Genomic DNA, 14,586 nt, shown 5'->3' on the forward strand with positions numbered 1-14,586 from the left:
TATTGTAGTTTGCTTCTTGCCCCCCAATAATATTTTATTTACGTTTTTTTGTGAATCTGGATCGTGATTGTTGGATTTATTTGTCGAATTAAGCAACTGAGGGGTTAGGCTGAATTAAATAGTTAGTTCGGGGGGAAATTGCAAGTTCTAGCAATTATGATCTTCGTCTCCGGAAGTACATACCTAATGGCCCGATCCATCCACCAACGAACCAAAAGGAATTCAAAAGAAGAGAAGAGAGGAGAGCCGATTCGCTCAATTTTCTGGAAGAATTGCTCATTTCAGCTGTTTTCTCGGCGTTAGATCTGATCCTTGAAACCTCGCGTTCCGAGAAGTTCCTCTTTATGATGTGCTGGCCTTCTCCGTGCCTCGGATCAAGAGTTCGATCCTGGCTTCGCGACTACGACTGCCTGCAATTCGTCGCCGTCGTTCTCATCTACATCCAGGTAAGCCATCTAGCCACCCGTCGTCGTTTTTGTGGTCGCTTTTTTGAGGTAGGACTTGATTAGGTTAATATGCAAGGGGGTCTTTTCAGAATGGGGTTGGAACGGATGATGTAAGACGTTCTAATGTACATGTTGCAATACTAGATCGGTTGCGCTCTGGTGGGATCGCTTGGCGCATTGTTCAATGGAGTTTTGCTGATCAATCTGGCGGTGGCCCTCTTTGCGCTCGTTGCAATTGAGAGCAGTAGTCAGAGCCTGGGAAGGACTTATGCTGTGCTTCTCTTCTTCTCTATTGTTCTTGACATTGCCTGGTTCATGCTTTTCTCGCACTCTATATGGTGAGATCCTAATGAATCTATTTAGCATTCATGCTTGGTAATAGCAGTCTGCAATAGGTGTGTTAAATGTGAAATTAGATGAAGATTTGCACTATTCGTTGTTGCATGGCTGAATCTCATCTAGTGACTAGTGTAACTTTAGTCTTCTTCGGAGGTTCACTGTTGAAGTGGAATGTTAAATGGAATATGGAAAATACAAATGGGGTTCACAACGTGAGAAGCCATTTTCCTTGAAAGTGAGCAAAATACAGGGAGAGGATCAAGTAAGGTTGATAAAAAGTGAGTGACTACTTTTGATGTGTAGTCAAACTGCTTCTTAAGGGCTTCTGTCTACGAAAGGAAGACCTAAATAGCTAGGAGAAGACCAAGAAGCCAAATTGTCATGAAAGGACCATCTGCTACTTAGTGACTTGAATTTAATTATGTTTCATATAATTCTTGATCAATAGTCCATTCAATTGATTAGCAAGTGAGACGGAGTGAGTTGAATGTCCATATGACACCATGAGATTTTCACATATGACACACCATGAGATTGACAACTCAAGGTAGCATGATGACAAAACCAAGTATCTCCAATCATTCTTATTGATTATAATGGTTGAATTCATTTTGAACAATATATTGTCATTCTTGATTGTTGCCATTTCAACCATCTTGCATGATTACATAATGGGTTATTGATTGACTTCCAAATTTATTTGTTCTAAATTTATTTACCTGAAGCTTTTATTACCCACATGCTTTATACACTATGTTATGGACATTCACTATTTCCTTTGCGTAATGTTACATTCTACAGGAACTTCAATCCTGATCAGAAGTTTGGGCCAGTATTTGTCTTCTCAATCAAACTTGCGTTGTTGATGGAAATCATTGGCTTTTCAGTGAGGTTTTTGTCCTCATTTTTATGGGTTCAAATGTACAGACTGGGGGTTTCAACAATGAACAATACGACATACGGTGCAGATTATAATGTTAGAGACCCTCCAACAAATGAAGTAGCTAGGCAGACCTCCAATGCTGATGAGATTTTGGGAGGTTCCATTTATGATCCAGCCTATTATTCCTCCCTTTTTGAAGAAATTCAAGAGACACAACACATGACTGAGGTATTATCATTTCAACTTGAAAACTATCATGTGTTAAATTATCAGTGAGCTGCCTAGTTTCTCATGTTGTTCCTCTTCTAGAATTCTTCATCTCACTACATCAGAGTTTGTGCCTCAGAGTTTGTGCCTTATAACTTTTAGATGATATCAGTGAGGTGTCATGTCATTTTCTTGTCTTAAACCTTCCTTGATGAACTAAGAATGAAACTAAACATGCACTAGAAAATAATTTGCATTAATGGTAGGTGCACGTAAGTATTTGTCTGGATATTTTTATGGTATTGTTGGTAGGTAGGACCTTGTCCATATAGTTGAAAGGTGAATTATGTGCAAGTAAAATATTACCTAATGGGCTTGAGTGTGATGATTATTCAATCTAAATATTCATGTGTGCAAGTCATACTGCGTGACTTATCAAGAATGCTTGTTTCTAACTTTAATTTATTTATGTGAATATGCCGAAAATGAATGAAGAATGTTATGGTCATCCAATGAATACAAAAAGTTTTTACCTTTTGCTCTCCTTTTGACATCAATGCTCCATTAATCTTTATTAATGGATATTAATTCTCTTTAGTGGTTGAGTCTAATCCAATGAGTTTAATTTAGATTAGACTCGAATCCTAATACTTGGATTCATTTGAGTCTAACTCGGATTAGACTTAACCCTATAATCTTAGCGTCCATCATAATTTAGTCAAACTAAAATAAACCTATCTCCAAATCAATATGTTTTTTGTCTGTGATCTAATATGTTTTCATAATGTTAGCAATGTATTTAAAATAACATTTTGTATTAATGTTCCCAAGTGATGAGAATGTCGAGATTCGACCTAACTTTTCTGTATCTATTATCTTGTATAACTTGGTCCTTTTATCCTCAATAGATTGATTCATGAGGGATAGACAGTATCATCCCCTTATCAATCTTTGTGTTTCTTGATCTTCAAATAGACTCACTTAATCAAATAAGTTTAATATCTCATATTGATTTATTTGAGTATGGTCATGCATTTTAGTAGTCTTATAATCAAGGGGTCCACAAATATCACTTCTATCATATGAAAGGGATAAATCTCATTTATATCACTTACATTCCTCCGCAGAACTTATTGCATACCCAGTGATCAACTTTATAGTTCACCTTGTTACATGTGATGTTTGCCGATATTAAAGTACACAACTTCTTATGTAGGAAGCCGTAGTGACTTCAGGTCTAAAAATTATTTATACTAATAATCACTATGAGAATATTTGTGACACTCATATAACGATCTATAAAACATTTTCATGATAAGTCAATTCAGTACATATTCTCTAATATATATACATATATTAACTTGATATTTTATGTCCATGACTTGTGAGATTAAGTCATCATCAGTTGACCTATATGATAGTCTGAACACATTAATATTACCCTTGTATATTAAAGTTTGACTAGAAATAGTTAAAGTAGTATTTTATATATATCTACAGCCTCCTACTATCAATTCAATCAATTGATATACTATAGACTAGAACCTACTACCCTAGGACATTATTATACTTATTCATCTGGCACAGATCTGAACTAAAATATTTATTTAATGATAGATATGCGCCAACTTTTTTTAATACTCAATTAGTTGCTTCAGATACACCACCTAAGCACTATCTATAAAATATGTAGAAATTAGAATATGCATCCAATTCTCAATGACACTTCAGATAAGCATGCAATAAAAAATTTAGAAATTATTGAAACATGAGAGTTTAGGTAGACTCTTTTACCTAGATGAACCCCTTTATATAAGTTTTGTTCCACAAACAACTTGGAACATTTGCCAATTAATTTGTTTATATAATTATTGTAAGAAAATTCATCAATTGGGAAACTAGACTCCTAAATCATTAGTTGTTTTTTTACCTAATTGACCCCTAAGGAACTTGGAACATTTTCCTTGTATGTCAGTCTTTCAATAGGTCGTGCTAAGATTGGTGCTAACTCCCCTTTGAAGCACTCAATGATACTCCATTGGAAAAAATATTTATAGATTATATTTAGATCCCAAAAGATGAGCTTTATCAGATAATACTAGAAATATTCTTTTAGATCCAACAGCAAATGTCAATGATCCATTTTGCACTTATGGTCATCATGGAAAGCTTGATCAAGATTTCCTAGTCTTCTCAATCTGCATCGTAGTTTATCATTGGAGAGAAACTTTTAGGAATTAGGTTTCCTTCTCAATCTGCAAATACCATTTTTAAGAACTACCTACTATATCACAAGGCGTGAGGACTTTTTGGAAATTTGGTCGTAGAAAAAATTATCACAATCATAGTGTGTATAGATTATGCAAATGAAATTCAACTGGCTTGCTTAACATATTGTGTATTTAGTTTCAAACATGAATTTACAAGTGACTTCACTTGGTATCTTACTTGCAGAAATGCATTGCCACTTTCCACGATTTATCTTACACATGGATAATTGTCTTGTATCTTTAAACTCTGACATGAATAAACTATAAATATTTAATTTTGACCCTTTGATGGTTGCCTTTATCACCATCTATACTATGATCATTTTATTTTTTACTTAGTTGTATAGGCAACTTGGCATTGGATTGCAATTGCATGTGGAATTAAGCAATTATCCTAAAAGGATTTTAGTGATAGAAAAACTTATGGATTAGATTTTTGTTTTTCATATGTATTTTTCTGTGCTTATTCTTTTGAATATATATAATACTTGGTCTCTTTGTTATATCCTAACTTTCCTGTCTTGTATAGTTGCATGTATAAATTGAATCAGTTTTAATGACTGATATTCCCTCCATATCTGTTACATGTGTAAAAGACATAAGTTTTGGTTGTTTAATCTCTTTTGACAGGGCAGGAAATAGATTCTTTACAATGGTAACTCATCTTTGGTACTTGAATCTCCAAAACTCAAGCCATTCGTAAGTAAATTTTTTCAGGTTAGAGATGCAATTACTTTTGTTAGTAATTTTCATTTTATGTTATCATTGCAATATTTTTCGGCTATATAATCCTCGACAGAATCAGCTAGTCATACTACAGAGATCTTCTATCAGGGGAATAAATGTAATTCAAAAGTAAGATGGCCGTGTTACCAAGCAACAAAAGTAAGATGATCAAACAATCAAACCACAAAAGATGCAAACTCAGTTTCCAATTGTTTGGGTACTGTTATCTTCCCTATTTTATAAGATGCTGAAGCTGAGATTTTCAGAAATGCAGTGAGCATGATCTCCACTGGCAGAGTCTCTCATTTCATTTTTAATGTTGCACAAACATGATAATTGAGTTCCATGATAGGGGAGAAGAAGAGAATATCAAAATTTTCAAAAAGAAAAGGTAAAAAAAAAAAGAAGGAAAAACTATTCAATGAAACCAAAACTTTAAAGCATACAAGTAATTTTCGGATTAAAATACTGATGAAATTTCAAGGGGAAAAAAAACAACAGGCACGAAAGAGCTTATTGTTTTAACAAAATTTGCAAGACTGGACAGCAACAGATTGTTTTTCCAATACCACTTGATTTTATTGTGCTTATATGATTCGAGACACGTTGTGCTTATATGATTCACAAATGGAATTGGAGAATTGTGGAACATAAGTTACAGGGACTCTAGGGCACTTACATGAACATGAACTTATGTTTGGCGGTACTAGGTAACAAAGCACTAGGATTTCAATCCTATCACTTCTTAAGGGCTACAAAAAATTTCAGCAAATGACAGAGGGATAACTCGATGGCCATTGATGTCAGAGATGATACTTAGACACCAAAAATCATGGGAGATGCCAATGACCAAGTCAATTCATCTTGTTTATAAATGTTAGGTTCCCTCTACTTGTAACCAAAACGTAGATAATTCATAATCAGATGCATATTAACCATAAGTGTTGGGAATCACTAGAAAAAGAAATTGGTCTTCGTTATATTTGGCAAATAGGGCTAACAGTTGTGCTATTCTCAATAGGTGTACTTTTGTAATCAAACTTCAATTATTTACTTGAATGGCATAAAAATCAGAGCAATAGAAGAGGCTGACAAATGCAAATACTGGAGAATGTCAAGACTTCACAACCATTCTGCCAATCCATCTTATTTGACAAATACAACTAATCATATTTGACTTTTATCTTCATTGCTATTGCTCTGATGTTCTCTCCCATTTGATAATGTTCAGAAAACATTATAAATAAGTATTTCGATTACATAGGAGTATGTCAGCTGAAGTGAGTTGACTGATGTGACTATTGAGAATAGCACAACTTCAGTTTGTATTCTTTGTCTCCTATTTGCCAAATATAACGTCAGGATTTAATTTCTTTTTCTACTCTGATGTCTATTCCCAACTGACTTATGTCAGTTATGATGTGGGCTAGCCTTCTTGATTATGTTAAAGAGGTTATCCTACGGGTAGTTTGGTTACACAGTAGAGGGATTGGTTATAGGTAACTACTGCATCACATTTATAAACCGAAGATGAATTCAGACACACACCGGCTATACATTTAGATGTAACTCCTTTTTTTCTTCTTTCTCTGGTCATTGGCATCTCCCATGATTTTTGGTGTCCAAGTATCATCTCTGACATCAATGGCCATCGTTTTCTTTGTTCAGTTATCCTTCTGTCATTTGCTGAAATTTTTTGTAGCCCTTAAGAAGTGATAGGATTGAAATCCTAGTGCTTTGTTACGTACCGCCAAACATAAGTTCATGTTCATGTAAGTGCCCCAGAGTCCCTGTAGCTTATGTTCCACAATTCTCCAATTCCATTTTGTGAATCATATAAGCACAACGTGTCTCGAATCATATAAGCACAATGTGTCTCAACAATCAAGTGGTATTGGAAAAACAATCTGTTGCTGTCCAGTCTTGCAAATTTTGTTAAAAGAATAAGCTCTTTCGTGCCTGTTGTTTTTTTTCCCCTTGAAATTTCATCAGTATTTTAATCCGAAAATTACTTGTATGCTTTAAAATTTTGGTTTCATTGAATAGTTTTTCCTTCTTTTTTTTTTTACCTTTTCTTTTTGAAAATTTTGATATTCTCTTCTTCTCCCCTATCATGGAACTTAATTATCATGTTTGTGCAACATTAAAAATGAAATGAGAGACTCTGCCAGTGGAGATCATGCTCACTGCATTTCTGAAAATCTCAGCTTCAGCATCTTAGAATAGGGAAGATAACAGTACCCAAACAGTTGGAAACTGAGTTTGCATCTTTTGTCGTTTGATTGTTTGATCATCTTACTTTTGTTGCTTGGTAACACGGCCATCTTACTTTTGAATTACATTTATTCCCCTGATAGAAGATCTCTGTAGTATGACTAGCTGATTCTGTCGAGGATTATATAGCCGAAAAATATTGCAATGATATGAATAACTTGATCTTTCTAGTGTATATACCTCTCAAACTAAGTAAATTAAGAAGTGAATATACTTCTCGTGTCATGGATCTTAATTATTTCTATTATAGAAGATTTGAGATTAATTATATCAGAGTAATGAGGGAAATAACTCTATAAATATAGAACTCTTTGCTCCGCAATTTGAAAGAGCCTTCAAATCTTTCTGCGTGTGCTTAAACTTCGAACAAATTGAGATGAAATTTTCCTCACAGGGTGGATTGCAGGTCGTTCACCCTATTCTTATGTAAGACATCTCACGGGATGGATTGCAGGTCGTTCATCCTATTTTTATGTGAGACAATTTTCGGATGGATTGCAGGTCGTTCATCCAATATATCTAGATGTGTTTGTATATGTGCATTCACATGATGTATTTCGTATCGGGTGGATTGCAGATCGTTCACCCAACTTATGCATGTATATGTGCATACATACGATGCTTTTCATTAAGAGTGGATTATAGGTCATTTACCCTTATATACGATGCATCATTCTCGAATGAGTTGCAGGTCACTCACCTTGAGATTTTCATTTATACAGGATGTGTTTATATTAGATGGAATGTAGGTCATTCATTGTTACTTATATGACACATCCTTGTTGAGGATGTTATATGTGGTTCACCCACTCAACAAGCTATGCTGAGTGATAGATAAAATAAGACTATAATGTGTGTAATGTTGAAAAATGAGAAATTAAGGAAAACTAATGAATATAATTCAGAAGACAATACAAGATAAATGTTAAGGAATAATTATAAATATGTGATATGTTTATATTAGGTGGAAGCAAGGCAGGTTGTTTACCTTTTTCCTAAACGACATATTCTAGATGAGTAGATTGTATGTCGTTTACCCATTCAAGAAATCATATTGAGTGATCGAATAAAATAAGACAATAATAGGAACGGATGATACTAAATAAAAAAAAAAAAGAAAGAAAAGACGAATGACATGGAAATTATAAAAGATACATGATGTTGTTGATCTTTTTATAAATATTTTTATGTACGTCTTTCGTATCTCCATTGTGCACTTTGTGCTCACTCTTCCTTTTCTTTGACTCCATTAATTGTTGAGATATGTACATAACACTAAGGGAGTTATTCTAGAGGTATGCATATAGTCAGATTATTTAATTTTACTCTGTGTTTTGCTCTAACATTTGTTAATTACAGTTCACGCACGGCGAGTGAAGCTAGCATTGCGACAAGCTTAGTTCGTGCGGGGCGTGACAAAAACTAGGCTCATAGTTAACACCTTTTAATATTTATCATTTTCTTTTATCTCATTTTACGTTATATCTTTTTCATCAGTTATCATAATTGTTACATTCTCGGTATGTATCTTTTTGATTTGGTCTAAACAGCCAATTTAAATCCAATTAAATCTTATTTATTTTTTAAGGTATCACAGTAGAGTTTACATGTAAAGATTAAGTATCAATAGGATGAAATATCAACAATACGAGAAATAAAAGATCAAGTAGTATAAAGACATGTATCAACTGGCAGAGTAAATGAGAATATCTATTTGAATTTTTGAAACATCCTTTTCCATTTTACCCCCAGATGAACTCCATGTGTAAATAGGAAATAAAATCAATTCTTTACCTTTCAGTGATTTAATCATTTTAACCCGATTTCAATATTTTAAGAATCATTTTAATCTCCTTTTGAAAACAATTATAACACATATAACTATATATATCTATTTAATTTTTATTTATTCATGCACAAGGAAAATTATAAAGTCCAAGGATAGAATGTGCCGACTTTTATGTCTATCAAATTTCGAGTGTCAATAAATCAGCGTGCTCCACTCGAACCCGTATTTACACATAATATTAAAAAATTTAAATAATCAAAATATTACCCAATAAAAATAATAACCTCAAAATCTAAACCAATCTTAATAAGGAAACAATCAAAATTAAAATCCCATATCAACCTCACCTTAACCTCTAATATCCCTAACCCCCAATCCATACAGGTCGTACTCCCAAAAACGAAGTACAGGAGAAACTAAATACATTTTACAGAAGTACAGGAGAACTCAATCTATACACTCTTTGGGCTAAACCTAGCACGCAGAAGGCAATGGAAACCCTAACTTGTCTCTGCAAACAAAACGAGTCCATAGAAGAGATTTCTTTTACCGTGAGAAAGAAAGGCTGCGCTGGTCCAATAAACTGAGGCTCTCAATCGCGAAGCCTCGAAGGAGAAATCGCCACACGCGATCAGCGGCTCACGGCGAGCTCCGATCGCCCAAGGAAGGCGGTGCTGGTCTTCTCCACTCGGCGGCGGAGAATCAACCGGCGGCGGCGGCGGCGAGCAGAGAAGAAAAGAAAAAGGGGTGTCGCGGCAGCGGCGTCGCGGTCGCGACGGATCGGCAGACGGCGTCACATCGTCGGCAGCGGAGTCGCGACGCGGAGCAGAAAGCGGCGTCGCGGGTGGAAGGCGGCGACGATCGCGTGGGCAGGAGCGGCAGCGACATCGCGTTAGGGCAGGCGACAGAGGCGGTGTCGGCAAAGGGGCGTCGCAGCTGTGGGAGGAGGCGGTTGGGTTTTCGCAACCCCTTAAATTGCGACTCTCGCGATTTCCTCTGGAAGGCGGAGATCGCGTCGTGCCCTCGTGGTTTTTTCTTTTTTTTTTTTTTACCCATTCTTAACGTTATCTTGATGTTTCCTTGTTCCATGGAAAATGGAGAGAGAAGAAATATGAAAATGGAGAAGTTATGGAACTTGCAGGTCCGGTTTTTCTTTAGCACCCTTAATTATTTTAAAAAATGATAAATCTCAATTGGCGACTATCCCTGAGAGTGACTGACTCGATCTCATTGAAGTTTTTCACGGGCCACCAGGAAAAATCAGTAAGTACACGCAGCGGCTAGCTCAAACGTTTAGCATCCTTTGATTGCGTTCTCCATTTGGAGGAAAATTTCTGCAAATATACCGTAACTGAGGATCAAATCGCGAGTGTCTGGTTGATAACCTGGATGTCCGACCACGGCACCATACCTCGGGGATAGCACCCTTAATTATTTTAGAGTGCAGTAGATATAACAATGTGCGATTATTGAAGCAAAATAGTTAGACAAATGAAGCAAATTATATATATAGTTTAATTAGCACTTTACCAAAAAGCCTATCATAATTGATATTTACATGCTCCAAGTTGAGTTATTTAAATGGGAATTTAATTTATAAAACAGTTTGCAGCGAGATTTAAATACTCGATCAACTATATTTTTCAACAATTAAAAAGTTTAAACTGATAAACTTAAGACGCACTCAAATATGACACAGATTGTAATTTTATAAATGCAGCTGCTTTGTTTAATTTAAGCTTGAAAGGATCAACTTGAGATGCAATTAAATATGACATAAATTTGTAATTTGTATAATGCAGCTGATTTGTATATTAGTTTATGCTCATGAAATTGACATAGAGCATAGAAAATGCCAAATGATTTAGGCAAAAAAAAACACTTTTTTTTTGCCGAGAAACAATGTAGCATATAATTACATCTTATAGATTACTTGGTGGTCTAGATCAACAATGATAAAATTATAGTAACAATACAAAGTACTTGAAACATTGTGAAGATGACATACAAGACAAAAAAAAACACAGAAAATATATCATGTTTTTTGCATTACTAATAAATTTTCAACTATCAGCAGCCCTCAGCAAAGTGAGTAACGAAAGGAACACATTGAAAATGTCAAGATACAGTGAAATGGCAGTTCAGATATATTGATCATAGATAAATCAAGTTGATACATTTTGATTTACTTTACTGATGAGTGATGAACTATACTTTCAATTATTAACAGTCCTGAAGAAAGCGACTAGCGAAAGGAGCAGATTGAGGATGTGAAGATACAGAGAAATGGTAGAGCAGACATTGATTGTAGCTGAAGATATATACAACGATGGCTGAAGAACACAACACTATCAGTCCATCGTACATTATTGTAGATAGTTCTAGAATTAAGTGAAAAGAAATAAAATCTGGATGAAAAGATGTTTTGCAATGTGACAATTCCTGTTTCATCTCTACCTCCCAGGCCACGATTTTTGCAGCAACGTTCTTGATTCCGCCACTGGCTTTAATTTCATCTCCTTCTCAGCAGCAACCCCAACGTCCCCCATCATTGCCTTTTAGCCTCCACTCCCCTCGAACCTCGTCCTCCTCCGCCCCCGATTGACCTCTTCCAAAAGCGTTTGTGAAGTTGTACCTATTCTGTATATTTGTTGAGCATATCCAGGTTCTTGGATATTGTTATGAACTAAGACTATAAAGACATCCATGGTGATAGAAATATATAAAGCTAATGGAAAAAAAATATGCAACAATAGCTATCACTTTCTACGTTTCAAGATGTTGGTCTGCAAATGGTAATGTTTCAATCGGTATTTACTTCAAACATTTTCCTTAAACCAATATATGCACCAAAATGACTCATTGTATTAGTTTGGCAGATAAAAATAAAGACATACACACAGCTAAACTAAGATAGTATAATGCCCTTATTTAATCTCATTCAAGGAAAAGACAATGATACCTTGTGTTAGACATTAACTTCTTCGAGATATCAAATACTTATATTTGGCTGGCCCTTCCATCTTTTTTTTGCACGAAGTTATTTTTACATTCATTCTAGCTCTGTATGTTCACTGCATTAACAACAAGATAGAAGAAATGAGTTACTTTGTCAAAAGGAAAAAAAATGAATTAATTCATAATAAAAGAAAAAAAATACACTTGTAGAAACTTTGTTAAGATAGCATCTTCAGTAGCATTGAATTTAAGGTAAACAAGAGAGGCTATTAACTGCTAATTAATACATAAAACAACAATTAAATCTAAAATCTTTTTTTCACAAAATGATCTATTAATTAGAATATTTAACTCCATGTGTTAAATGCCTTTTTATTTGCAAGTATATATGTATGTTTTTATTTGTCAAATACGAACAGATCAATCTCCTCCTAGCTTTTAAATACGGATCACTGTCTTAGTATCACATCTCTTATTCAAGACATTTGATTCATAAATTAATAATTTTTTAAGACAAAATATAAGAGAAAACAAGTATTTTCTTGAAACAAAGTATTGTGCAAAGAGGCGACACTAATGCATGATAAATGTATAACTGTTCAAATGAGCAAAAATACTATTGTGATTTTACCTCCACATTAACATTCCCAGCTAATGGTAAAATGGAAGAGATTGGGTCTCCATGGCTTAAGTATCTACCAAGAATAACGTTTTTTTCTGTATCAACCTGACTTCTTAATCTCCGCCAAGTGTCTTACCAACTGCTGCTCCACTATCAGATGGCAACCTTCAAATTTTAGATCTTGCGAGGGCAGGAGGTAACCCCTTCTCTGGCAGAGACTGAATTTGTGGGCAATTATGTATCCGCAAGTTACGAAGGGACGTAAGGGTGTACAACTTTGTTGGCAGACATTGTAGATTCTTGCAGTCAGAGAAACTTAATGAATAGAGAGATGTCAAGCTTTGCAATGACTCCTGATCTTCCCCCTCAAACATCACGGCTTCACAAGAGGATGAAATTCCCAGATGCTTTACAGATGATAGTAAATTTTTTATGACAGATTGTTTCATAAACGCCGTGTCATCAATCTCTAACCACTGCAGTGACGATTTCTCTGTTTGTGCCTCTCCTTGAGAAAGTAGAAGCTTGGGACATCCTGTAATCTCCAATAACTCGAGGGGTTTTATTCCTAGCCCTTCTACTGATCTCAACTCATTACAATTCTTAATCTGCAATATCTTGAGGGGTTTTGTTTCTAGCCCTTCTACTGATCTCAACTCATTACAATTCTTAATTGTTACAAAAGCCAAATTAAGCAATGGTTCTACTGGTAAAGAAACTAGATCAGGGCAATTGCTTATCTCCAAGGAATGCAATGAGATCAGGTTGTGCAGGCAGTCAGGTAGTGATTTGGAAAGATTTCCACAATCAGACAAACATAGTTGTGTAATGGATGGCGGGAGTTGGAAATCAATGTACTCATCTCGTGTCATGCTCATGAGCTTCGGACACTCTTTTATTGACAATGACCTAAAGAAGTAAGTTCTTTCAACCTTTTGACTGGCACCCACAATAGTTGTTCACATTTCTGTATATGAATCTGCTGTAGATGATGGTGTGCTAGCAACCCTTCCTCTAGTTTTGTCAAATTTGGACATTCCTGAATGGACAAATATGCAACAGATGCAGAATTAGTTATGTCGCTACTTTCATCAATTGCTTTCCTGAATCTTGGACAATCTACCAGCCCAACGTTTTTTAATTTTAGCCTTGTTATTGAAGGAGGAAGGGGAGGTAACATACGCAGCCTTTGGCAATTTGAAATCTCAAGATCCTTCAAGCAGGGAAATAGATTTCTATCATCGGAGCAATAGAACTCTTCCCATGCTGGCATTTCATCGAAACGGAGAGTATGTAATCTAGGAAAACAACTGCCTTCTTCTGTTGTGGCAAAGAATCTATCGCCTATCATTTTCACTCCCGGCAAACTCCGAATGTCAAGAGAGCTGAGACATGGAAGTTGTCCAAGATTTGGGAGATCCTCCAACATGGTAATGCCCTCTAGTTTCAAATCTTCTAGTTGGGAGAAGAACCTGCAGACTTTTGGATCGAACAATTTGTGTAAATTATGGATCTGGACTGGAATTCTCACAAGGGAGAGGGACTTTAATTGTGATAGCTGCTCAATAACTGATAGATCATTCCACCTTTTACAATTTTCAAGTTCGAGAGCTTCCAATCTAGAATATACTTGTTCGTGTAGCCAATTGGGAGGTCTAGCACCATTATATCCTCTGATTGTCAAGCCTTGTAGGTTGTGGTGTGGCTGGAGACCTTCAAGCACCTGCTCTGAGATGTGCAAATTAACGTCTGAATCGGATTCTTGCAAAGATGTCCATTCTAGCACCAAACTATCGAGGTGTTCTTTACTCTTCAAACTCGCAAGATTTGCTTCGTCCTTGTTCTCCACATTCTCAAGATTAGTTATATGCAGTCCTCCCTGGAGCTGTTTCAAACCCTTTAATTCAGCAAGTTTGTGTCCATTATCCTTTAGCACTGTGAAAAGGGGCAAATTCTTGAAGAGAAGTAAGCTTCCCGACCTCTGTTATCCTGGGAATAAACTTTTCTGCTCCATAAAGTTCCCTCAAATTGATAACATTCATATAATATCAATGTCTGCAGATTGTACAAGT

General features: G+C 35.5%; 1 protein-coding gene and 1 pseudogene across 1 annotated transcript in view; one reads left to right on the plus strand and one right to left on the minus strand.

Annotated features, from left to right (window-relative positions):
- Window positions 1-210: 210 nt before the first annotated feature.
- The window catches only part of LOC141815867 (uncharacterized), a 14,551-nt gene continuing 175 nt past the window's right edge, over window positions 211-14,586 (plus strand). The window contains exons 1-4 of the mRNA XM_074703736.1: window positions 211-446; window positions 591-784; window positions 1,587-1,896; window positions 4,776-4,862. Of these exons, the coding sequence (XP_074559837.1) occupies window positions 345-446; window positions 591-784; window positions 1,587-1,896; window positions 4,776-4,787 (618 nt within the window). The 5' untranslated portion in view covers window positions 211-344 and the 3' untranslated portion in view covers window positions 4,788-4,862. The remainder of the gene's footprint in view (window positions 447-590; window positions 785-1,586; window positions 1,897-4,775; window positions 4,863-14,586) is intronic.
- On the minus strand, window positions 11,167-14,556 carry LOC141821480 (uncharacterized; annotated as a pseudogene).

This window comes from Curcuma longa, chromosome 2, assembly GCF_044706935.1.
Source record: "Curcuma longa cultivar G26 ecotype Majalengka, Jawa Barat chromosome 2, ITB_CL_G26_1.1, whole genome shotgun sequence".
Classification (NCBI taxonomy): Eukaryota; Viridiplantae; Streptophyta; class Magnoliopsida; order Zingiberales; family Zingiberaceae; genus Curcuma; species Curcuma longa.